The sequence below is a fragment of the Prionailurus bengalensis genome, chromosome B1 (assembly GCF_016509475.1).
Source record: "Prionailurus bengalensis isolate Pbe53 chromosome B1, Fcat_Pben_1.1_paternal_pri, whole genome shotgun sequence".
NCBI classification, from domain to species: Eukaryota; Metazoa; Chordata; class Mammalia; order Carnivora; family Felidae; genus Prionailurus; species Prionailurus bengalensis.
Genome location: NC_057344.1, coordinates 97133906 through 97159206, shown reverse-complemented (window position 1 = coordinate 97159206; position 25301 = coordinate 97133906). Strand labels below are relative to the sequence as shown.

The window sequence follows — 25301 nt, the reverse complement described above, 5'->3', positions numbered from 1 at the left end:
TTCTTGATGATTGTTGCCCATATCTATTATTTCATTAGAGGTTGCCAAGTGGAGATTTTTCTATTATTCACTTCGTTTTTACTGGCTTGGATTCTTCTACACAAAATAACTTTCCAGGCACCTAGGTGGCTCAGTCAGTTAAGCATCCAACACTTGATTTTGGCTCAGGTCATGATCTCACAGCTCACGCTTATGAGCTCAGCATCAGCTCGACGCTGAGCGTGGAGCCTGCTTGGGATTCTCTCTATCCTCTCTGTTCCTCTCCCCTGCCTGTGCTCTCTCTCTCAAAATAAATAAACATTAAAAAAAAAAGGGAAAATTACTTTCCCTCATCAATATTTGATTACCCTGAAGTTTAGATACAGGAAAGGTAGAATAGATGCTTGAGTTTTTATTTTCTGGTTTTCAGAATAAAGCTGCTAAGGCAACCTCCAAAGGTGACCAATGGGTTTCTTATTTTTAATATCATTTTGAACTCATAGATTTTCACATATTTGTTGTGTTTAAAATCAACTGCAGATATTATTCAATTCTTTAATTGTCCCATTTTGGGCCAGTAGTAGTCTCTTTGACTCCTGTGTCCTTTTGGCAAGACTAACATAGTTTTGATAACCCTCTTGCTTTCTGGCATAAGATGTCTTAGGCTCATTTTGTCCCACACCTGGAATCAACCATTTCTATGAGGAGCACGAGTTTCTTTTTAGAGACCATGTTAACCCAATTGCCTTCCCATTTCTCTTAAAAGCCCAAAATACCTATCATGGTATAGTACCATGCTTCCTAACATTGGTATATCACAGATGGGTTATATTCATAAGTGGAAAATTGATCTCTTCAGAGCTCTGAGTTGATTGTAGGGCCTGTGTTATCTGAAGAAACTGGGTGTAAGCAACTTGATCTATTTTTCACAGTGGTGCATACAATATTTTCTGTGATTGCAATGATGTGAAAACAGTTGGGAGGTGTAGGTATAATGAATAAACATATATATGTCAGCTCAACATACCTTTCTTTGGTGAACCTCCTCTTCTCCATCCAGGTCTAAGTCTATTTAGTCTACGTAATCAAGATGAGCCTGACAGGGCTCTTCCCCTCCTTCCTCATCCATACAGATAATTGCATCCCCAGAATGGATACATGCATGATCCAGGCCTGGGCTAGTAGAGGATTCCACTCTGCCCATCTGGTAAGTTCAGGGATGGGTATGTAAGCTAAAGTTGGCTACTTAGAGCCTTTTCTGATACTTCTGCCCAAACCATTTTTCTCTGGAATTGTGAGTTACAAAGATGTTGCAAGCTTGGGGCTGCCAGTGGCCATCTTGCCACAAAATGGAGAGAACCTGAAAGTAAAGTCAAGCAGACGCATGTAGAACTAAAAGAAAAAGACACAGTCCTAATGACATTCTTTGGACTCCTAACTCAAACCATGCCTAAAGTTAAAATACCTCTTACTTACCACTGGAGGACACCCTACTACCTGATGTCTACACGGCTTTGCATTGTCCCTCTATACCCTCAACTAATAGGACTCTTTTTCTCAGTCCTTTCCTAGCCACCTTAGACCTACTTGTAGTTCCATGAAAGCCCCAAGATCTTAGCACCTTCAGCCTGAAATGCACTTGTCCCACTCTTCACCAGTCCAAATCATTCTCTCCACCAGCCTTAGTTAGTCATTACATCTTTAGCAAAACAGTCCCTGACTTTCCTGTTCAGGTCAGATCCCCTGTTAGTCATCCTCACAGCTGGCTATGCTTCTCTCTCATCGTCCTTCCCTTAAGCATAATCATTTGTGTAATCACTTCACTAATTAATTTCTAATGTTCCTGCCAATATGGACATTCCATGAGGGGAGCGACTCTGTATACTTTGTTCATTGCTTTATTCCCAACAATGACACGGTGATTTGTACATAGTAGGTACCCTTTGAATATATATTGAAAGTATGAATAAATAATTTTAAGGCTTAAGGTACATATACATAATAATTGTTTATTAAAAATGTACATTCACAATGTTAAAATACATTAAATTACAAAAAAGTTTGCAGTAGTCAAAAATGGCACCTAAAATATCCTCTCACAATAAATTACTCTTAAGCAGATGCAGATAAGTAGTTTATCCTCCCCAAAACAAAAATTACATACGGATTTATTTCACTTTATGCAAGATAACTGGAGGAGTTTAAGTGTAGGCAAGTTTAGCAAGGTAACATGGAGATGCTTTGTGAAGCTATAAATCCCTTCAAATATACAAATCATTTTCTTATTAAGTTTAGGTTTTCAAAAACGTATCTTTTCTGAAATGCATACTATTTTTCAGTTTTTCATAACTTAAGGTCTCCTATCATCCTTTGCAGTTTATACTCCACTTGTCCCACTCAAGAACTCAGTTAGTGATTTTTTCCTCAAACTTTACCTCCCTGCTCTCTCCTCCACCCCATGTCACTTCCTTATCTTCTTTTGTGCCAAGATGTGTGCTGGTATAATCCCCCAGAAAAGAAAGCATTCTTAATAAAGGAAAGGTGTTAGTTGTTGTTGCAAGGTTATAGTTTATATGAATCTTATTCAATATTATAAGTCTTTGGAAATTGGGAAACTTCTCTGTCATACTTTCTTGCATAGAAACAGTTTATTGTTGTAGGATAACAGCCCCAGTCATTGGGCTTCAATTATGTTTCTCAAATATTTCTGCTAATAGGAGTCATTGGTATGCATAACTTGATTTACTCTAAAATAAGCAATTAACTGCTCTTAAAATTTTCTGGGTTATTTCCTATACAATAAAAAATTTAGTGGTTCAGTGTGTGGACTCTAAAGACAGACTGTTACTGAGACAAATCTTTTCTCTGTGCCTCTGTTCCTTTATCTGTAAAATGGTGTCATAACAGCACCTTTGCTTTATAAGACTGCTATGAAAATGTACATTATACATTACGTGCAATATGAAAAGAACTCTATAAATGTTTGCTATTATTTTCATCATTACCATTGTTGCTATTACTATCTAAACCAAGGGTGGAGTTTACTCTTTTAAGATTAGAGCCCAAAAAATGTAAGACTGAGGAAAGAGCTGCAGAACATCAGGGAAAAGAGATCCCAGAACTTGACCAAATAGCCAGAAACCTGGCTATGGCTCTGATAAGTCTAACTGAAGCAGAGTCTCACTATGGGGGGTGGAAAAGAGTAAAAACAATCTCTAAAATTTATCCATGGGATGATTTCTGTCAGATTAAGCTTTCTATTAGGGCTGAAGAAGTTGGATTTAAGAGTACAGCAAATTTCAGGGCGCCTGGGTGGCTCAGTCGGTTAAGTGTCTGACTTCAGCTCAGGTCATGATCTCATGGTTTGTGGGTTCAAGCCCTGCATTGGGCTCTGTGCTGACAGCTTGGAGCCTGCTTCCAATTCTGTGTCTCTCTCTCTCTCTCTGCCCCTCCCTTGCTTGTGCTCTGTCTCTATCTCTCAAAAATAAATAAACATTTAATAAAAAAATTAACATGAATTCCTAAATAAAAATAGGGTCATTAAAAAAAAAAAAAAGTACAGCTAGCTTCAATAGCAAAAAAAGCCAGTCTGATTTAAAAATGCGCAGAGGAGGGGCACCTAGCTGGCTCAGTCAGTAGAGCATGTAATTCTTGATCTCAGTTCAAGCCCTACATTGGGGGTAGAGCTTACTTAAAAAAAAAAAAAATTTTTTTTAAGATCTGAATGGATATTTTTCCAAAGGGCATACATATGGTATAAGAAAGCAGGTTCATAAAAGGATGCTCCACATCACTAATCCACAGGGAAATGCAAATGAAAACCACAATAAGATGTCATCACCTCACACTAGTTAAAATAACTATTATCAAAGAAGACAAGAAATAACAAGTGAGAATGTGGAGAAAAGGGAACCCTTGTGTCCTGTTTGTGGGAATGTAAACTGGTGCAGTCACTGTGGAAAACAGAATGGAGGTTCCTCAAAAAATAAGAACTACCAAAAGATGTGGCAATCCCTCTTATGGGTATATATCCAAAGGAGATGAAGGCAGAATTTTAAAGAGATATGTGCACTCCCATGTTCATTGCAGCATTATTCACAAATGCCATGATATGGAAACAACACAGATGTCTATCAGTGGATGAATAAAGATGTGTGTATGTGTTGGAATATTATTCAGCCATGAGAAATAAGGAGATCCTGCCATTTGTGAAAACATGGGTGGACCTTGAAGGCATTATGCTAAGTGAAAGAAGTCAGACAGAGAGGGACAATACTATCTGATATTACTTGTATGTGAAATCTAAAAGAACTTAACTGTTAGAAGCAGAGAGTGGGATGGTGGTTGACAGGGGCTAAGGGGTGGAGGAAATGGGATGCTGGTCAGAGAACAAACTTCCTGTGATAAGATGACTAAATTCTGGGGATCTGTTATACAGCATGGTGATCACAATTAATAATACTGTATTATATACTTAAAAGTCGCAAAGAGAGATCTTAAATGTTCTCACCACAAAAAAAAAGAAATGATAATTATGTGATAGGATGGAGGTGTTGGCTAGTGCTATGGTGGTAATCATTTTGCTATATATAAGTTTATCAAATCATCACATTGTACACTTTAAACTTACACAATGTTATATGTCAATTATATCTCAATAAAGCTGTAAAAACAAACAAACAAACAAAAGATCCAGAGAGAAGATATCCATTTACAAGTCAAGGAATGACCTCAGAACAAACTAACTAACCCTGCTGACAATCTTGGTCTTAGACTTCTAGCCTCCAGAACTGTGAGAAATAAATTTCTGTTTTTCAAGCCAAAAAAAAAAAAAAAAAAAAAAAAAAGAAAAGAAAGAGAGAAAGTAAAAGGGAAAAAAAACCCCACAAGTTTACACCAAACATAGTATAAAGTGCAGATTATAGTGTTTACTTGTTTGCTTTCAGATTTGAAAATAGAACTTACAGTAGGAAACATTTGGAAAAATATTTAGAAATATTTTAGCATTTTTTGGTAATATTGATTATCCACATACATAATTCTATAGTAGTTCCATTTATGAGCATTCAATTTATGTAGAGGTAGAAATGTACACATAGAGAGTATGATTTAGCCCACTTCAAGTAAACTCAGTAAACTGTTAGATTAAAGCAATTTTACCTAAATTATTTATTAGCCTAATTAGATTGGGGCTGTCATGGCCCATCCAAATTTAAAATTCTGCAGTTCTGAATAGCTACATAGACATTGTTTGGAAACTGCTGTGTCTTCCCTGTCACTACTGAGAAATGGGAAAAGTAAATAAATTAAATAATTTAATTAAATAATTAAAGTAATAGTTTTTCTCTAGAATTTAAGGGAGTTGAAAAATGTCAGTAATTTTAATAAACAGTTTGCTATTCAGTATATGTATACAGTAACATACCTGGCTTATGTTTCTAAAGTGAATTATTTATTAGTACTTGAAAGAAAAAAATAATTAGTCCTACCAAAGGTAGTGAAATCCATCTTGATCTCTTAATCTTCTTTACTGCTCAAATATTAGAATTATTTGTACTTTCTCCTATTAGGGAACTAAAATAGGACAGAAGGTATAGAATTAAAAATAATGCCTTATAGAAGGTAAGGTAGGATGGTAGGCATGGTAAATGGAAAAGTTAAGAGTCATGATTTTTATTTCATAAGGAAATTCGATAATAGAAGCTGCATTTTTTAAATAAATAAAAAGTAGGTATCTTCAAACATAGGTACCTCTATTTAGGTAGATAATTTCTATAATTTCATTTTTTTTGTTATTGGTAATTCATAAAGAACTCTCCTTATGGCTTCCCTGCATAAATACTTTCTCATTATTTTAATGACACCTCTGCAGTTTGAATTAAGAGCACAACTTCATATTTATAAACCACTGTCCACTCATGAGTTCATGTAACCGCTAAAGAGGTGTTATATGAAGAATACTTTTTGAAATACAGAAATTGTGAACCAGAGTGTTTTTATATTATATTACTGTTCGTATTTACATGTAGAATTCCCTATATTAATCAATATATGTTCTTGTTATTCAAAATACATAATATTTGCAGCCTGACTTTTGGAAATTGACTCATAGCAACTGTCTTACAGAGCCCTGGAAGAAGAAACCCCATATAAGTACTTTCCATCATAGAGTTAGTTAGGTTATTCTTGAATCCTTCCATGCCTTACAGAAAAAGGAACAAGTCTTCTGTAAACCACACCCAGGAGCATGATGGTAAGCACCACTATTCCACACACAAGGCTGAATGCCCATCGTGGACCCCAGGAAGTGTACACTTGGCTGATGAACACAGGTCCAAGAATCCGTGCTGCACTTCCAGAAGCTGTTAACCAGCCCATGTACACACCCTGTGGTGGAGAGAGAGAGAAGCAGACTGATATTTAGGTTTAGTCATTTTAAAAATAAGGATGAAAGTACTATTACCAAACTATGACAAACTCACAAAAATCACTTTCTCCATCTTTTATTTTTAAATTAAATATAAAATGTCTCTCTATAAATACAGCAAATAATGAACAGTATACTTACTTGATTAGTCAGTTTAGGAAAAATAAAAGTAGTATAAACATACAAACAATGTCCAATGTCTACTGAAGCCATGGAAACAATAAAATTTTTTAAATCTACCCTTTATGGCTAACACTTATTTTGTACTTAGTATACTCCCAACACTGTGCTGGGTACTTTACATATATTGTTTCCAATATACACAAATTTCTGCAACTGTTATTACCCTCATTTAACAAATGTGAAAGCTGAAGCTTAGAAAATTCAAGTAATTGTCCAAAATATTTTGAAGGTTTGTTTGGCTGAATCCACTATACCACTTTCCACTATACCATAATGTCACTCTTCCAACTACTATACTCCAAACTATAACCAATACAATCTACCCAAGAATGTACAGTGCAGTAACACTTTTAATATCTCCAAATTGAAAACAGCCTAACCGTCAATCAATGGTGGATTAAGTAAATATATTACAGTGTATTTAATGAATAGAATGCTAATCAGTTGCTTAAAAGAATAAGGTCCTATATAGAGTAAGATATTATAATGAGAACATCTATATGCACTAACAAGGAAAGAAGACTATGGCTGTTAAGTAAAACACTACAAGATGCGAAAAAATATTACGTACATGAGATAGAATATATTGTTTTATTTTTTTAATGTTTATTTATTTTTGAGAGAGAGAGAGACAGAGCATGAGGGGGGAGGAGCAGAGTGAGAGGGAGACACAGAATCCAAAGCAGGGTCCAGGCTCTGAGCTGTCAGCACAGAGCCCAATGCAGGGCTCAAGCCCACGAACCGTGAGATCATGACCTGAGCCGAAGTCAGACAATTCTTTTTTTTTTTTTTTTTTTTTTAAAGGCATGAGTGCGTTCTAGGGGCGTCTGGGTGGCTCAGTTGGTTAAGCATCTGACTCTTGATTTCGGCTCAGGTCATGATTTCACGCGAGCCCCAAGTGGGGCTTCGAGTTAACAGCACAGAGCCTGCTTAGGATTCTCTGTCTCCCTTTCTCTCTGCCCCTCCCCAGCTTGCTCTCTGTCTCTCTCTCTCTCAAAAAAAATAAAGTTAAAAAAAATTTTTTTAAGGCATGAGTGCATCCTAAAATTTGTATGGAATCAGAAAATACTCCCAAATAGCCAAAATAATGATGAAAAAGAAAAGCAAAGTGGGAGGCATCACAATTCTAGTCTTCATGTATGTATTACAAAGCTGTAATCATCAAGATAATATGGTACTAGCACAAAAACAGACACATAGATCAATGGAACAGAATCCAGAATCCAGAAATGGACCCACCACTATATGGTCAACTAATCTTTGACAGAGCAGGAAAGAATATCCAATGCAAAAGAAGACAGTCTCTTCAATAAATGGTGTTGAGAAAACTGGATAGTGACATGCAGACAAATGAAATTGGACCACATTCTTAAACCATACATGAAAATAAATTCAAAATGGATGAAAGACCCTAAATGTGAGACAGGAAACCACCAAAATCCTAGAGGAGAACACAGCAGCAATCTCTTTGACATTGGCCATAGCAACTTCTTACTAGACACATATCCAGAGGCAAGGGAAGCAAAAGCAAAAATGAACTATCTGGCACTTCATCAAGAGAAAAAATTTCTGCATAGCAAAGGAAACAATCAGCTAAACTAAAAGGCAACCAATGGAATGGGAGAAGATATTTGCAAATGACATATTGTATAAAGGGCTAGTATCCCAAATCAATAAAGAACTTATCAAACTCAACACCCAAAAACCAAATAACCCAGCGAAAAAAACAGCAGAAGACATGAACAGGCATTTCTCCAAAGATGATGTACAAATGGCTAATAGATACATGAAAAGATGCTCAATGTCACTCATCATCACAGAAATACAAATCAAAACCATAATGAGATACCACCTCACACCTGTCAGAATGGCTAAAATTAACAACTCGGGCAACAACAGATGCTGGCGAGGATGTGGAGAAAGGGGAACCCTCTCACACTGTTGGTGGGAATGCAAACTGGTGCAACCACTTTGGAGAACAGTATGAAGGTTCCTCAAAAAGTTAAAAATAGAACACCCTACAACCCAGCAATTGTGCTACTAGGTATTCATCAAAAGGGTACAAAAATGTTGATTTGAAGGGGCAGGTGCACCTCAGTGTTTATAGCAGCACTATCAACAATAGCCAAATTATGGAAAGACCCCAAATATCTGTGATTCATGAATGGATAACGAAGATGTGGCATATATATACAATGGAATAGTACTCAGCCATCAAAAAGAATGAAATCTTGCCATTTGCCACAATATGGATGGAACTAGAGTGTATTGTGTGACGTGAAATAAGTCAGAGAAAGACAAATACTTATGATTTCACTCATATGTGGAATTTAAGAAACAAGACAGATGAGGAGCGCCTGATTGGCTTAGTCGATTAAGCATCCAACTGTTGATTTTGCCTCAGGTCATGATCTCACAGTTCATGAGATCGAACTCCACATTGTGCTCCGTGCTGACAGCACAAAGTCTGCTTGGGATTTTCTCTCTTCCTCTCTCTTGCTCCTCCCCTGCTCTCTCTAAAATAAATAAATGAACTTACAAAAACAAAACAAAAAAGATGAATATTGGGGAAGGGAAAATAAAATAAGATAAAAACAGAGAGGCAGGTAAACCATAAGAGACTCTTTAACTGTAGAGAACAAACTGAGGGTTGCTGGAGGGGAGGTGGGTGGGTGGGAATGGGCTAAATGGGTGTAATGGGCATTAAGGAGGGCACTTGTGATGAGCCTGAGTATTATATGTAAGTGATGAATCACTAAATTCTACTCCTGAAACCAATACTACACTATATGTTAACTAACTTGAATTTAAATAAAAACTTAGAAGAAAAAATAATAAATACTTGTAATATACAAAAAACATTTTCATAATTTTAGCTCACTAATTGTATCATTGATACTTAACACTCATTTATAAATAACTAAATACTACATACTAATAAATATCTTCCAATTAAAAAAAAAAGGCATGGGTCTGCATATGCTTGAATAGGTATAGAAAGATGTCTTGAGGCATACAAATGAAGTGAACAGGGGTTGACTGTAGTGTGTTGAGGCTAAGGGGAGTCTTCATTTTCTGCTATACACATTTCAAACTATTTGAATTTTTTACAACTATCATACATTGCTTTTGTTATGTGCTTTTATTCTTGGTTTTGAAAGTACAATTTTAAGGATTAAAAGACTCAGAAAGTACCAAATGTCTTCCTACTATATACCTTAAAAACACAGTATTAAAAATTTTCTTTTCTCTTTGTCTTATTTCAATAGAAATACTAATTTCTGCCCTGAAAATGTAACATTATCAGTGCAATTTTTATTTTATTTTATTGTTTAAAAAAATTTTTTTAATGTTTGTTTATTTTTGAAGGAGAGACAGATAGATCATGAGTGGGGGAGGGTCAGAGAGTGAGAAAGACACAGAATCCAAAGCAGGCTCCATACTGCAAACTGTCAAGCACAGAGCCGGATGTAGGGCTCAAACTCACAAGCTTTGAGATTATGACCTGAGACGAAGTCAGACGCATAACTGACTGAGTCACCCAGGCACTCCATCAGTGTAATTTTTAAAGAGGAAAGTAGCATTTTCATTTTGTGACCATTTAAATAACTTCTACTAAAAAGAAGGGTTACAAGTAAACCCCGAAAATAACCTAAATGTACCATATTTGGAAAATGAATAAATGATGGTACATAAATAAAATGGAATACAATGTATTCCATGGAATAAATGTATTCCATGTATTTAAAAATAAAAAATTTAAAAAAATTAAAAAAATAAAATTAAATGTCATGGGAGAATATTTACAATATATTGTTATATTTTTTTAAAAGCAGACTATAAAATAGTAACAATGATATAATCCTGTTTTTGTGTTAAACAGCCACAGACATAGATAAAAGACTGGAAGTATAATTTCACCAAAATTAATTGTCTCTGATAGTTTTATCCATTTGGACTTTATATTTTTTCTAATTTTTATATAATGAATATGAAAATTCTTATAATAAAAATGAATTTTAAATTATACACAGCTGCTATACATGTTTAAGACTGCTGTGTTTTCATCTGTTAGTAATTGTCTCTAGGACCGGATGAAATTAAGCCTAGATCCACATTTGTCTATCAATTTTGGTTTTCTAACTTTTGCCTAGTTTAAGGATGAGTTTCAGAAATTTATGCTTCAGATATTTTTTCTTCTGAAAATGATTTTGAGCTCACAATCTTGAATTCAAAACATTTTTGAGCTCTTAGAGTACTCGTTGTTAAATTTCAACATACTAAGTCCTAGAAGTACTTTATAAAAGTTTTTTTTTTTTTTTTAATTTAAGGTGCTGAATATGACAAAAACCCACCAACTCAGCTTGTGTAAAAACACAGAATGGTAGCAAAAAATGTACCTACAAGTATATTTCATGTGATTGCAGTATCAGGATAACTTGCTCACCTGAGGTTTTGGTCCCAGAATTTTTGAATACAACGTATAGGACGTAACATTGCAGGATGGATAGCCTACTCCAATTAGCATAGCTGCTGTGAGGAACTGAGCCAGATGGATCATGGGAGTGTAGAAGCACCAGGCTTGTTCAATTGGGCAACCAGTGGGTCCTTCGTTGCGATCTTCTCTTGGAGACTTCCAAAGAGTAATAATAATTTCCCCAAATGTGGTATTAGGGATTGAATTATTATGTAACTCTGTAAAAACAAAATTAGTACAGTGTATTACTTACTAATTTTAAATGAATAACAGGGGCTAACATTATAGAAATAAGTATAGCTATACCTTCCCACTGTATTTTGGGAAACTGATTTCCCCAAGGTAACAAGATAAAGAAGCCAACCCATACAACGATGAGTCCTCCCAGTAGAATAGCACGCTCACCAATCCTGTTAAAGAACAGAAACTCTGTAATTTAAAAACAAAACATTATTACATAGTTTCATTACTTTTATATTTTATAAATTACGCTATAATATCTTGATGCTTTTAGTCATATACCAACTAATATGAATGCTAAATATAATTTTCCACTAAAAGGAACCAGTTGATTTTAGATCTTGGACAGAAAACGTATAAGATGAGCCTGGATAGTTTTTTCATACCAAAGAACACAGAAGCTATGAGTGGCTACTAGGTACTCTTGGTACTTAGATAAAGGTACTCTGAGCCAATTTGAAGACACTGGCCAAAACACAACAGTGCGAACAACAGAACAAATAGTAATGACAATGGATTAAAACACATGTTATAATCTATGAATTCATATTATATTAAAATAAAATTCTCTTGGTTACTTTTAGAGTATGTTTTAAATAAACTCATTATTTTAAAACTCAGTTAATAAAAGGAAACAATCATCTTGTCTTTCCTGTACAAACTGTACAAGATAACCAAATAATTGGTGATAAGAAGGTTCTCTTCATAGAAAGTATTCCAAAAAATTATATAAAGACATGATAGAATTAAAATATCAACATTTTTCAATTATCTATTAATATATTAATGAACCTAGAAATGACCAATGGTCACTAACATTATAAAAAGAGATAAACAAAATATATTTCTCCTGATATAAGCACATATTACCACCTACAAAGTATATTCTTGACAAAAAATTGAACTCAAATTTCATCAAGGTTCTAGATACAAGTACCAATTTTTCAGAAATACAGAAACACAGGAATATGTTAACAACAATGACAACACCACCACCACCATAGGAATTCAATCAGTGAGCTCTAAAATGTGAGAAACTATAAAGCATACATCCTGGTTTCTTGAAAACCTATAGATTAAAAGAGACTTAGGAAAATTAAGAGCCTCGGAGAGCCTGGGTGGCTCAGTCGGTTAAGCACTTGGCTCAGGTCATGACCTCATGGTTTGTGGGTTTGAGCCCTGTGTTGGGCTCTGTGCTGACAGAGCCTGAAGCCTGCTTCAGATTGTGCCTCCCTCTCTCTCTGTCCTTCCCCTGCTCATGCTCTGTGTCTCTCTCTCTCAAAAATAAAAAGAAACATTAAAAAAAAAAAAAAAAAAGAAACTTAAGAGCCTGAGTCAAGTAAGCTGTGAAACAAAATAAAACAATATGAAACAAAACAAAGTAAATTTAAAAAACATTTAAACCAGTGGAGGAAACTTGAATACTGCCTGGATATTTGATGATACTTAGAAATCACTGTTAACATTTTTAGATGTGATAATGCTGTCATCATGAACTTTTAGAGATACATACTGAAATATTTATGGAAGATATGAAATGATATCTGGGACAGGCTTCAAAATAATCTAGGTATAGGGGATAGGGAGTGTGGAGTGGGTAGAACTATATAAATGAATCACAATTATTCAAGGATTGGTAATCACTGAAGCTGGGTAATGGATATTAGAAATTCAGTACATGATGCTATCTACACCTTTGTATATGTTAGAAATTTTCCATAATAAAAAATGAAATTTACAAACAAGACCAACGACTTCCTAAAACAAAATAAACAAACCCAAACACCTCACATCACCTTCAGAATACCTAGGATTCACATCTTTCCAACCTGATCTTTTCCCATTGCCATTTCTTTCCTGCTCTGGCCAAACTTGCCTTCCTGCTTTTTCCTTAAACACACAAAGCTCAGTCTTCTGGAAGAAGAGAGTTCCAGACCCCCTGCATGACTGTCTTCTGACTTTGTTGAGGTCTCTGATTGGATGTAACTTCTTCAAACATGCCTTCCTAGAGCAGTCAGTCAAAATAACACTGCCACTCTCTCTCCCAACCCTGCTCTTGCTACTCTTTATTCTCTTCCTCTGCTCCATTCTTCTTCACAGTATTTACCATTACCTGACTTCATATTTTTGTTTATTGGTTTTCCCGCCCAATAGAACACAAGCTCTCTGAAGGTATGGAATTGGACAATCTGTAAGAATACCTATTTCTATAGCAAGATGTAATGCATTTACTGTTATTTAATTTTGAATATAAATCTATGTCTATGTCTATATCTGTATCTTGTCCCTGCTTCTTGGCTTTATACACACAGGAATCTTCATAGTACCCCCCCATTGCACATAACCTGACACACTGAATCAAGATGTGTTAATTGATTTTAGAACGTTATAAAATTCTAAAGTATCATTAAAATATTTTAAGAATAATTAAATTGTTAGGATTGCTTAAATTCATCAACGAATGTCTCATCTTGGACATGAATGAATTTAATTTTATACAAACACTTCCCCCAAAGCATGTTTTTTACGGTTGTAGCTTTACAAAATGCTTCTTTAAAATAATGGTCTCTAGTCAAAGCTACAAACAACTTTGTACAGTAACTATATTATGCTACATAATATATTTGTCATTATGATAATATATATAAGTACTGAAGATTTGGAAGTTTTAGATAAAGAAGTTTGGCAATTTTAAGCACAATTTTCCAGACTTAACCACTAAATCCTTTCTGTTGCATAACATACATATACACACATATAATATATATAAATATATACATATACATATATACACATACATATATATACAGCAGAACAAAGTTTTATAAAATACACTTTTAGAAATACTTTAAATAAAACATAATATACAAAAGATACATTAGAAGACAATTAATTCACTTGGTAAAATATCTTGCTTTACCAAAGAATATACCATATGGTATAGAAATATGTGCTCCCTTAATAAACTTTAAATCTGTTCGCAAACACTCAAGTACTAAAACTAATATATAATGAGAGAAAAGCTTTATTATTTTATTTTACTAACATATTTGTTTATATTATTAGCTTTCAATGGAGAGATAACATTTGTTTACATTGTTAGCTTCTCAATGGGAGATCAGGTTGGAAAGATGTGAAGGCTTGTAGGTATTCTGAAGGTGATGTGAGATGTTGGATTCATTCCATGTTTCCCTTTTTAAAAAAAGACTTTTTTAAAAGCGTATTTTAAAATTGAGTGAAACAAAACCAAAGACACATAACTTACTTCTTGGAAAGTAATTTAACCCCCATGAAAATAAGAATTGCCTCAACTCCAAGAGCAGCAAGTATTATTCCATCATATAATACAGCTTGTTCTCGAGTCCAGGCATACATATCCATTGTTAATGGAGTAACGATGCTAAGAAAAACAAATTATTGTTATTTATTTAAATCATAGTCATTATAAAAGTGAAATAGAAGCTTTAATAATGATACTGACACATTCAAGAATTTGCATCTCTTTTAGCAAAGATACCAGCTCTCTATATAAAAATTTTTTAACACATTTAGTTGTTACATGCACAAACTACTAAGTTTGATTGTATTTTTATTTACTAATATTCATTTTAATTATATAAGTAACATATCCATATTGCAGAAAGTCTAAAAGACAGGAAAAGAAATCAACCATAATTCCTACCCTTCTAACTAACTAATCATGGTTAAATTTGGTTTAAAGTGGTTTCTTTTTTATTTCATCGAAATAAGTAATAATATAATAGTAGTAATGTTACTATTATTAGGTTATTAGAAACTTGTTGGACTTTTTCTCTTCCTTAGTCTCTTTTATCACTATCTTTGAATGTATATATCTCTCTTCCTACCTCTGAATGTTGCTCTTCCTTTATTTGACTATCTGTCTCCTTCCTTGCCAAGCTTCGTTTCCTATTTTGTATCTCCTCTGTTAACTGGATGCAAAATGGAATTGAAATATATTTAAAATATTCATTCTTTAAAAACAAAAGAATACCACCATTTTAAATTTTAAAATCAGAACAGCTGATGTGGAAAATGATTTGGTGAATTCTAAATATCTTAAACATAGAATTACTATATCATCCAGCAAATCCACTTCTGGGTGTACAACCAAAAGAACTGAAAGCAGAGACTTAAACAGATACTTGTACACCAACATTCATCACAGCATCATAGCATTATTCACAATAGCCCACAGGTGGAAATAACCCAAATGTCCATCAATAGATGAATGAATAAATGAAATTGGTATATATAGACTATGGAATATTTTTTAGCCATTAAAATGTATGAAATTCAGATACATGCTATAACAGGAATGAACATTTAAAAACACCATGCTAAGTGAAATAAGCGAGGCACAAAGGACAAAAGGAAATGTGTTGTACGAGTCCATTTATATAGGTACCTAGATTGGAAAAAGTAGAATAAAGGCTCCCAGGAGCTGGGTGAGGGGGAATGGGGACTTACTGTTTAATGGGTATAGAGCTTCTGTTTGGAATCATGAAAAGATTCTGGAAATGGATAGGGGTTATGGTTGTACAACATTTGTGAATACACTCAATGCCACTGAATTGTATGATTAAAAATAGTTAAAATGATGTATTTTATGTTATGTGCATTTTACCACAATTTTTAAAAATGCCCCCAAAATCAAATGAACTGAAACTTTCACATATCTCAAAAATTTAAAAAATAAAAATAAACTAAAAAAAATAAAAATCAAGCAAATCTATATGTATTGGCATAAAAATGTTACAACATATTGACAAAAGAATAAACCAAATTTTCAAATGATAATGTCACATAGTCTATGTTGATTTAATAGACACACACACATTATAGCACATATGAGTACTTACACATGTAAGTACTACTAGTACTTACAGTTGTATAGAAAAAATATTTGAAAAATTACACAATAATGTATTAGCAGTGGTTACTTCCAGGGAAAGGAATGGATATGGAAATACAGTTGCAGTGTTTAGCATATTTACACCAAGAATATATTATTTTTATAACATAATGGAAAGGCATTTTAAAAATAAAAAAGCCATATGATAACTAAAGCTCAACAAATCTTACACAAGGCAGAGATTTTGTAATATATCAAACTAGTTTTTTTTTTCAGGATCAGGATCAGATGTTAAATAGAGTTAACACTGCCAGGCTGAACTCCATATACATAGAGAGTTATATAGCTTAAAGTTAATTTACTCATGGCACTAAAGTTTTATAACTATATTTATCATAAAATTCCAAGAAAGGGAGGAAAGATAAAGTAATATTATAGACAGAGAATTAACTATATTCAGGTTAAAAGCATAAAATTTATGTATACTTTTTACATCATGACAAAACGTATGCCTTCCATAAAGTTTCTGAGAATATCGATAAGCCTATTAATATTGCATTAAGAAATACAGATGATTTACATAATATGATATAAATGAAGACAGAATAAAACTTACGTTTCAAAAAGGGCAAAGATAAATAGAACCACAAAAAACAGAACATTGGTGGCCAAAACAGCAACTTGATCAATATTTCCTTGGGGAAACTGAACTTCATCTGTACTTGCTATAATAAACAGGAGAAAAACTGTATTACTTAAACATCTAATTTTTCTTTTGACACTAAAATAATGTAGAAACTATATGTAGCAAATTCTGTGACTAAATATTTAAAATCACTTTCAGGCTTCTAAGTGGTTTAAAAGTAACAATTTATACCATAGAAGTAATTTTTAAATAGCTTAAAAAATTTTTTTTAATCTTTATTTATTTTTGAGAGAGACAGACAGAGCACGAGAAGGGGAGGGGCAGAGAGAGAGGGAGACACAGAATCTGAAGCAGGGTCCAGGCTCTGAGCTGTCAGCACAGAACAGACACAGGGCTGAACCCATGGACCGAAGATCATGACCTGAGCCGAAGTCAGACGCTTAATCGACTGAGCCACCAAGGCGCGCCAAAATGGCTTTTAAAAATAACGTGAATTTTCTTCCCAGGAGATATACTTCAATTCTGTTATCTATAGGAAATACTCAGATTTTCTATTTGTTGTCTCTTGATCCAAAATAGGAATATATAGAATAAAATTCTATAAAATGAGCTCATTCTAAATATATTTGCTTTAAATTTCTACTGCAAGTTTTTTTTTTCTATTTTACCTAAATCTTAAATTTATGAGGATTTTTTCATAGTTTATTAAATCAGCTAGTTCTGTGATTCACTTCAGTGGATATGTATTTTGAATTTCAATGTTATGTGAAATTAGTATGAGTAAATATCCTTATACGTTATTACCACAGTTTTTAAAAAATCCTTATATTATCATTTATATTTTTGCAAGGAAATATATTTTGTAAATTACCACCAAGATTTGATGGTGCTTTTATAAATTAGGAGGAAGTGAGCGTATTGACTTATCTTAAACTATGTATTAAGCTACATACTCAATATTAGTTATTCCTTATATAACTGAGAAGTGTGAAGCGAAATACACCTACTTATATACATTTGTCATGCTATTTTACAATTTACCTACTTATTCAGAGTAAACCAAACAAGTAATTCAATAATGTTTTCATTTTATGCTATCTTTAAGTGTGTATGTAACACCAGCAGGGGGTACGGGGCTACTTTCCCAAGATACAGTAAGTTTCTATAATTTTTCTCATAATAGCGTTTCCCTTTATATTTCAGGATTCCTGACAAGGAGTTCCTCCTCCAATAATAAATGAGACTTGGAAATAGTCTGCTATATCTGGGGACAATTAAGCACCCTGAACACTCAACAAAGAGTTATGACCTCCCTTTCTAATGGCACAAAGAAAACTGGTCACCTTTGTCCAGATCCTTTTCCGGGATAGACCCTGATCCTTGTGGACCTTATATTACTCGGGACAGACCTGCCTGATTCTCTGTTACCACCTTGAACCCAGTCTTTACTCCTTTGAATTAAAAAGCAACATTGCCCCAAGTTAGACTGGAGTTTGCATCATATATGGTTAGTTTCCTGCAGCCTCTACCCAGTGCTGGCTTCAGTGGGAAAGCTCAGAAATGTTGCATCCTAGATTGTGAGGATTGACTGGGTATCAAAATTATAAGAATTTTAGGAAAAGACTACACTAATATATTGATTCAAAAACTATGTAGTTAGCAATTATGATCCTATCCAATGGTAACATTTTTAATAGTAGGGAAAAAGCAGAAATATTTTATTTAAATATTTACTGAAAAATTAAAAAAAATTTTTTTTAACATTTATTTATTTTTGAGAAAAGAGAAACAGGGCATGAGCGGGGGAGGAGACAGAAAGAGGGAGACACAGAATCTGAAACAGGATCCAGGCTCTGAGCTGTCAGCCCCCAATGCGGGGCCTGAACTTACGGACCGTGAGATCATGACCTGAGCTGAAGTCAGACACTTAACTGACTGAGCCACCCAGGCGCCCCAATATTTAGTGAAATTTAAAAATGATTTCTGTTTTAGAAATTATTTTGAAGTACCTAGAAATATTATGAAAGAAAATAGATCTGGTCTTTCTAAACTCTCATCTGTGCTTTAGGGCAGTGTTGTGCAATAGAACTCTGACATGATGGAAATGTTCTTTCTCTTTGCTCTCCAAACAGCCACTAGCCACAGACCCATAATTAAACACTTACAGTGTTACTGTGTGACTGAGGAATTTCTTCAATGTAATTTAGCTTAATTTAAATTTAAATAGGCAAATGTGGCTGGCAGCCACCATATTAGACAGTATAGTTCCAAATCTTTGCTATCGTCCTTAGACCAGTAGCATCAGCTCCCATGATAGCTTACTATAAATGTAGGTTCTCAGAATCTCACTGGGTTTGCCAGATTTAGTAAATAAAAATACAGGATATTCAGTTAAGTTTGAATTTGTGATAAACAATAATTTTAACTATTTTCCATGCAAAATTTGAAATTTAAATATAAGAATGTCCCATGAAATATTTGAGGCATATCTATACTAAAAGATTATTTGTTCCTTATCTGAAATCCAAAATTACCCAGCCGGGACATATTTATACTAAAAAAGTATTCAAATTCTCCTGGGCATCCTGTATTTAATCTGACAACCCACTTAGACCCCTCCCCCACCAAGGCCTACTGAATCAGAACCCATTTTAACAAGGTTTCCAGGTGTTTTTGAAGCACATTAAACTCCATGAAGTCCTAATCGATATTGCTACCCCCTTCCAACTTCTGAAAGATTTTGCTTCTTACGTTTTTTTCTCAGCACCTCAAACTCACCCTCCTTAACTTGCTCATTCCTTTTACCTGATAGGTCTTTTAAGTTAGTACCCTATTTTTCACCTTAAAAAAAAAGTGGCTTATACCCCTTGCGGGCACTTCCTCACCATTCCTTCTTTTCTTTCATTTTTTATTTTGAAAAATATGAAATATATATTCAGCCCCTATATTCAACAATATTTTGTCACACTTGATGCATGTACCCCTCCCTTTCCTTTTTTCTTTCACTCTCTCTTTGTTGCTGTCGTGTTTTTTAATGGCTTACTCTGAAATTTGTATCTCTAGCTTTGATCTCTAAAGCCAAAATTACAAATGCCTCTGGCATTTTCTTGCTGTTCTAGTGTAGCAGTATATTTAGCTTGATTCAAACTGAAATCATTTTCTCTGTTCAGCGAATGTCCTTTCCTAAATTCTTGTTCTCTCCCATTCTTTCACTTATCTAGACTCAAACCCTGACAGACATCTTCAACAACTCCCTCTATTTCTTAATAATTCCTATCCAATCTATCAAGAATCTTAATTTTTTTTTCTTCAAAAACTCACATCTGTCTCTTTTCCATTCTTAGTTGCTGCCCTAGTTCAGGCCTTCACACATCTGGACTAGTCTCACCTGAAATCTGACTACTGTCATACTTCTCCTTTTTCTCAAAAAGTTACTAACATTCTTCACCAGTCTGCTCTCTACCCTACTTTCAACTTTCCTTCCACTAGTTTTGTTGTGAAAATTAAATAAAATGGCTATAGAAGATACTATGTCTTTTCCACAACTTTTCTAATATTTAAAACTCCCAGGAACAAACTCCTTAAAGGCAAGAACTGAGTTGCAATCTTTTGTACAGAGGGGGACACTCCCCATGGAGAATATAATTAGTACTTAAATAAGGGTTTACTTAGGAAGACATATCTACTGACCAGATTGGTTACTTACTTCTAAGTCAGAGAAAGATCTAAGGGATGAAAATGTACATTTGTAGCGTGTACCAAAAGAATAAAAATACAGAAGAGAAACCTAGTTCCATGATTAAGGGAGCAAAGAAATGCTTGAAACAGAAAGATACATTTTATAGGAACGTTACAGAAATCATTCTAAAGAACTGTAGGGTTTTAGGATACTGGCTCTTTGCAAAGAAGATGAAGTGATTTTTAGCAATGCTTTTAATCTTGCCAGCCATGAACACCAAATAACTGATCTGGGAAGGCCTTTTAAAAAAATTATTAATTTAGGTAACTTTTAACTTTGAAGATCCTACCCCAATCACCCATTGTACTGTTTTCAGAAGCAAATCGAAGTAAATACCAAACAGACAGAATAATCGGAAACACTTTGATAATGTTATAGTAATTTAGTCAAAAGGGTCATAGTACCTTCTTCAAAATTAACATTTTTACACTGTCGTCCTGAGTCATCCACACGATGTTCTCTTAAAAAGAAAAACATAAATATTGCATCTATGAAAGACTTACTATGATAGATAAATGGCTTTAATTTATTAGTAGCCTTCTTTATCTTTTCACATTCTGATATAGTTTCTTTTACTAACTGCTAAGTAATGAAATTGTTACCAATGAGGTATAACCAACAAAATTTAAAAGATACAAGTTATAATTCTTATTATCTTATCATATAAAATGAAGCATAATATTCAATCCAATATTCATCCAAAAGCATACATGAACTACTTAATAAATATTTAAAGTTTTCCGGTGATTTTAAACATTTGTTATAAACATTTTTGGGGCCTTCAATAAAGCACTCCAAAGAAATACAAAGTAATAAAACTTCTGTAGTTTTATAAAATTTCTTCTAGTAAATAAAAGATATAAGTAACTTTTGTATTTCAGGTTGATATCAATCATTAATCTACTTAAAACTGTGCTTTCATGCCATTCCTGTACTTAGAAACCTACAGTTAGTAAATCAAGACCAAACTTTGAATCTTCAAAGACTTTATAATCTAGTCTCATTTATCAGATTGCCTATTATTTCAGTTACAAGTACTAGATGCATTAGCTGATCAAAAAACATGAACACAACTACAGACATCAAAAACCAAATAAAGACTTCATAGGAATAATTATCTTCCAATAACGATCATGCTTATTTAATTTCACAATCTACACAAGTAGTTTTATAATTTCTATCTGATTTACCTTAATAGAGTAAGGATCAGAATAATATTTAAAACTCCCAGGAATGCGCCAAGTAAAACTGGTGCTGTATACATATTTATCTGCAGCTTAATGGCATCCCATGTCACACCCTTTTCTCCAATGAGTGCAAAACAAGTCTGAAAAACTTAATAAAATATAAAATAAAATGTATACAGATAAATTATTATGTGGGAGGCAAGGGCTAAAAAATGTGAAAGACATTTACTACAAAATTGGAAGCAACTTTGTGGAATCTCACATCTACATCACACATCTCAATAGAGGCAAGGGAACAAAATATTTACTCTTTCACATAGTCCATAAAAGATATACAATTGATCTGTGGAATTAGGAAAAAAATGTCTAAAAAAGCTCCTTAATGGGACATTAATGAGAAAAAGATTCAGAAACACTGATATACATTCACAAAGAATTATATCTAAAGCAATTTGTCAGTATCTTCCTATTTAAAAAAATCTCCACAGAAAATTTAAATCATCCAATTTCTTCCATATAAAATTACAATTTAATTATAAGGAGTAGAATGTCACATTTTAAGTTAATATTTCAAATCATCATTGTGTATATGGTATTTAAATCATGTATATTTTTAAATTTGGATCTGTGGCAAAAATCAGCTTGGAAGAGAACTGGTTTGCTTTCCTGATTTAGATTCTATATCTGGCTCTTCCAATAATTTGCAACCTTAAGGTAAGGATGAAGTAAGACATTACACATAAAACACTTAGAACAGCATCTAACAATAGTAGACATTCAATAAATGCTAGTGCTGTTAATGTGGTCATTACAGGAAAGCCCATCTAATCTTTTTCAGGCCTACATTTACTCATCTAGAGATAATACAAAATATTTAAATGAGATAATCTTTCTTTTTGGTTATTTCTTTTATTCTCAGGTTGAAAATGTGGCAAATCAATGAACAAGGTGATATAAATTTTAGTGCTGGTCTTTTTTTTTTCTAATTCCCTGCCTTTGAAATAGCTAATACTGTCTCTGAACCTCCATTTTCTTGGCTCTGAAATAAAGGGGGTTAAGCTAAATAATTTCTTAAGCCATTCCTGGTTCTAAAATGCTATGAGATCTATTATATGCCTCTACCTCTTTTATTTTATCATTATTTAATCCCCAAAATACTTCTTATTTATTTACTGAGAACATATAACAGGTGTATACCAGGTTCTGTGCTAGATACTGAGGTTAGAGTGGTAAAGGAAAAGACCCAGACTATATCCTCATACATTTTATGATATGGCGGTAGATCTAATTATTCTACATTTGTATGTATATTTTACTCCAAATACTAAACTGAAATATTAGATTTTTGGTGAAAGATAAATTGGATTCTCTTTTGTAGAGCTTTTTTCTTGGCTCTCTAAAAGAAAGTAATGGAGTGGCACCTGGGTGGCTCAGTTGGTTGGGCATCCGATGTCGACTCAGGTCATTATCCTGTGGATCATGGGTTCAAGCCACGAGTCGGGCTCTGTGCTGACAGCTCAGAGCCTGGAGCCTGCTTTGGATTCTGTGTGTCTCTCTCTCTTTGCCTCTCCCCTGTCTGTGCTATCTCTGTCTCTCTGTCTCTCTCTCAAGAAAAAACATGAAAAAAATTTTTAAAGAAAGTAATGGAAAGAGGGGTGAGGGTAGGATATTAATGATAAAGTAAATGGAACTGGATTCAAAGTGATGGTATTCATAACTGTAATACTCAAAGCATGACCAATTATATGATTTTTCAATGTTTTTCTTTTGTTCTTCTTTAAAAATTTTTAAGGTTTTTAAAAATTTATATTTGAGAGAGACAGAGAGAAGGGGTGGGGAGAGAGGCAGAGAAAGAGGGATAGAGAGAAAATCCCAAGCAGGCTCTGCAACTCACAAACTGTGAGATCATGACATGAGCTGAAACCAAGAGTCGGATGCTTAACCAACTGAGCCACGCAGGTGTCCCTTCAATGTTTTTCTAAGCATAAAAATTACTAATTTATCTAATAGCAAAAACTTACTTGTCTTGGGGAAGTATTAAATCTTATTAATATTGTTTTACACTCAGCTAAAGGATGGAGGCTATGAAGAACAGTCTTTCAGTAGTCTTTCAAAAATTCTCTCATTTTCTTCAAACTCAGAAAAGTCTGAAAGGTATGGGCAAAGAGCACAAGAGTAAAGAATCTCCTATAACTTTCCTCAAATCCTTTGGTCAGAAGAATTTTGTTTCTGGGCTATCTGGGTGGCTCAGTTGGTTAAGTGTCCAACTTTTCAAAATTTTTTTTTTAAGTTTATTTACTTATTTTGTGTGTGAGAGAGAGAAAGCACAAGCAGGAGAGAGGCAGAGAGAGCAAGAGAAAGAGCATCCCAAGCAGACTCTGCACTGTCAGCACAGAGCCTGCTTTGGGGCTCTAAGTCACCAACCGTGAGATCATGACCCCAGTCAAAATCAAGAGTCGTATGCTTAACGGACTGAGCAACCCAGGCCCCTCCTTGCATCCAACTGTTGATTTCAGCTCAGCTCATGATCTCACAGCTATGGGATCGAGCCCCACATTGGTCTCTGCACCGAGCGCGGAGACTGCTTAGGATTCTCTTTCCATCTCTCTCTTCCCCTCCCCCACTTGCGCACATGTACAGGTGTACTTGCTCTCCAAAAGTAAAAAAGAAAAAATTAAAGAATTTTGTTTCTAATAGACAAGAAAAAAAGCTAACTATAATGGAGATGTCAAGCTAAATGATTATTTCACAGAACATACAGATAGAGTTAGGTTCGAATCTCATATTTCCCATTTGCTATCTGGCTGACCCTGAATAACTTACTTAGACTCTCTATGCATTGATGTCCTAATCTGTAAAATGGGACTAATATTATTTACTTTAGAGAACATTTGTTAACACATATAAAGAGCCTAGACTCCTGCTGGACCAAAAATATTAGCTTCCCTACTTTTCCTTTTAGCTATGAGGTTTTATACTTGGATTCCACTTAACATTTGAACTTTCAAAGTTCTCCCAATTCATATTCAAGCAATGACAAGTGAAAAATACCTACCTGGACCTAGAATAAAGCCTAATGCTTGACATGCACTTGTGTTTGCCATGGAACTTATTCTTTCCTGAAGGGAAGTAGCACCAGCAATGTATGATCTAACAACTGCTACATTTCCTAAGAAAAGACACAATAACCCAAAGTCAAAGAAAATATTCTTTGGTTTATAAAATCCCACTTAATTTGGCTTTATATAAAACAAAAATATTAATCTATATTATAGTCACTGCTTCTTCCTTATGATTATACAAAGCATATACATTGAGCAAATGTATCAATTAGTGGAAAATCTTGCTTTTAGCAACATGAAAACACAATTAAAGATGTGAATAAATAAAAAAGTGACATTACAGAAATGTTAAACTTTTTTTCTTATTAAATATGAAGAAAACACTGACTAAATGGCAAACTACTGATCGTTACAACTATTTTTAAAACAAAGACATCGCAAATTCTGCATGCTTAAATGTAATATAAGAAACAAAAAGATCCACTAAT

General features: G+C 33.9%; 1 protein-coding gene across 3 annotated transcripts in view; it reads right to left on the bottom strand.

Annotated features, from left to right (window-relative positions):
- Window positions 1-1968: 1968 nt before the first annotated feature.
- Window positions 1969-25301, bottom strand: part of MFSD8 (major facilitator superfamily domain containing 8) — a 50205-nt gene continuing 26872 nt past the window's right edge. Inside the window, exons 5-12 of one of the 3 annotated variants that reach the window (XM_043568743.1) lie at window positions 24807-24920; window positions 21755-21899; window positions 20969-21024; window positions 16796-16904; window positions 14572-14706; window positions 11373-11476; window positions 11037-11284; window positions 1969-6366 (exon numbers count right to left, since the gene is read on the bottom strand). In XM_043568743.1, the coding sequence (XP_043424678.1) occupies window positions 6160-6366; window positions 11037-11284; window positions 11373-11476; window positions 14572-14706; window positions 16796-16904; window positions 20969-21024; window positions 21755-21899; window positions 24807-24920 (1118 nt within the window). In that variant the 3' untranslated portion in view covers window positions 1969-6159. The remainder of the gene's footprint in view (window positions 6367-11036; window positions 11285-11372; window positions 11477-14571; window positions 14707-16795; window positions 16905-20968; window positions 21025-21754; window positions 21900-24806; window positions 24921-25301) is intronic. The other 2 variants (XM_043568747.1, XM_043568756.1) reach the window with 2 other exon arrangements.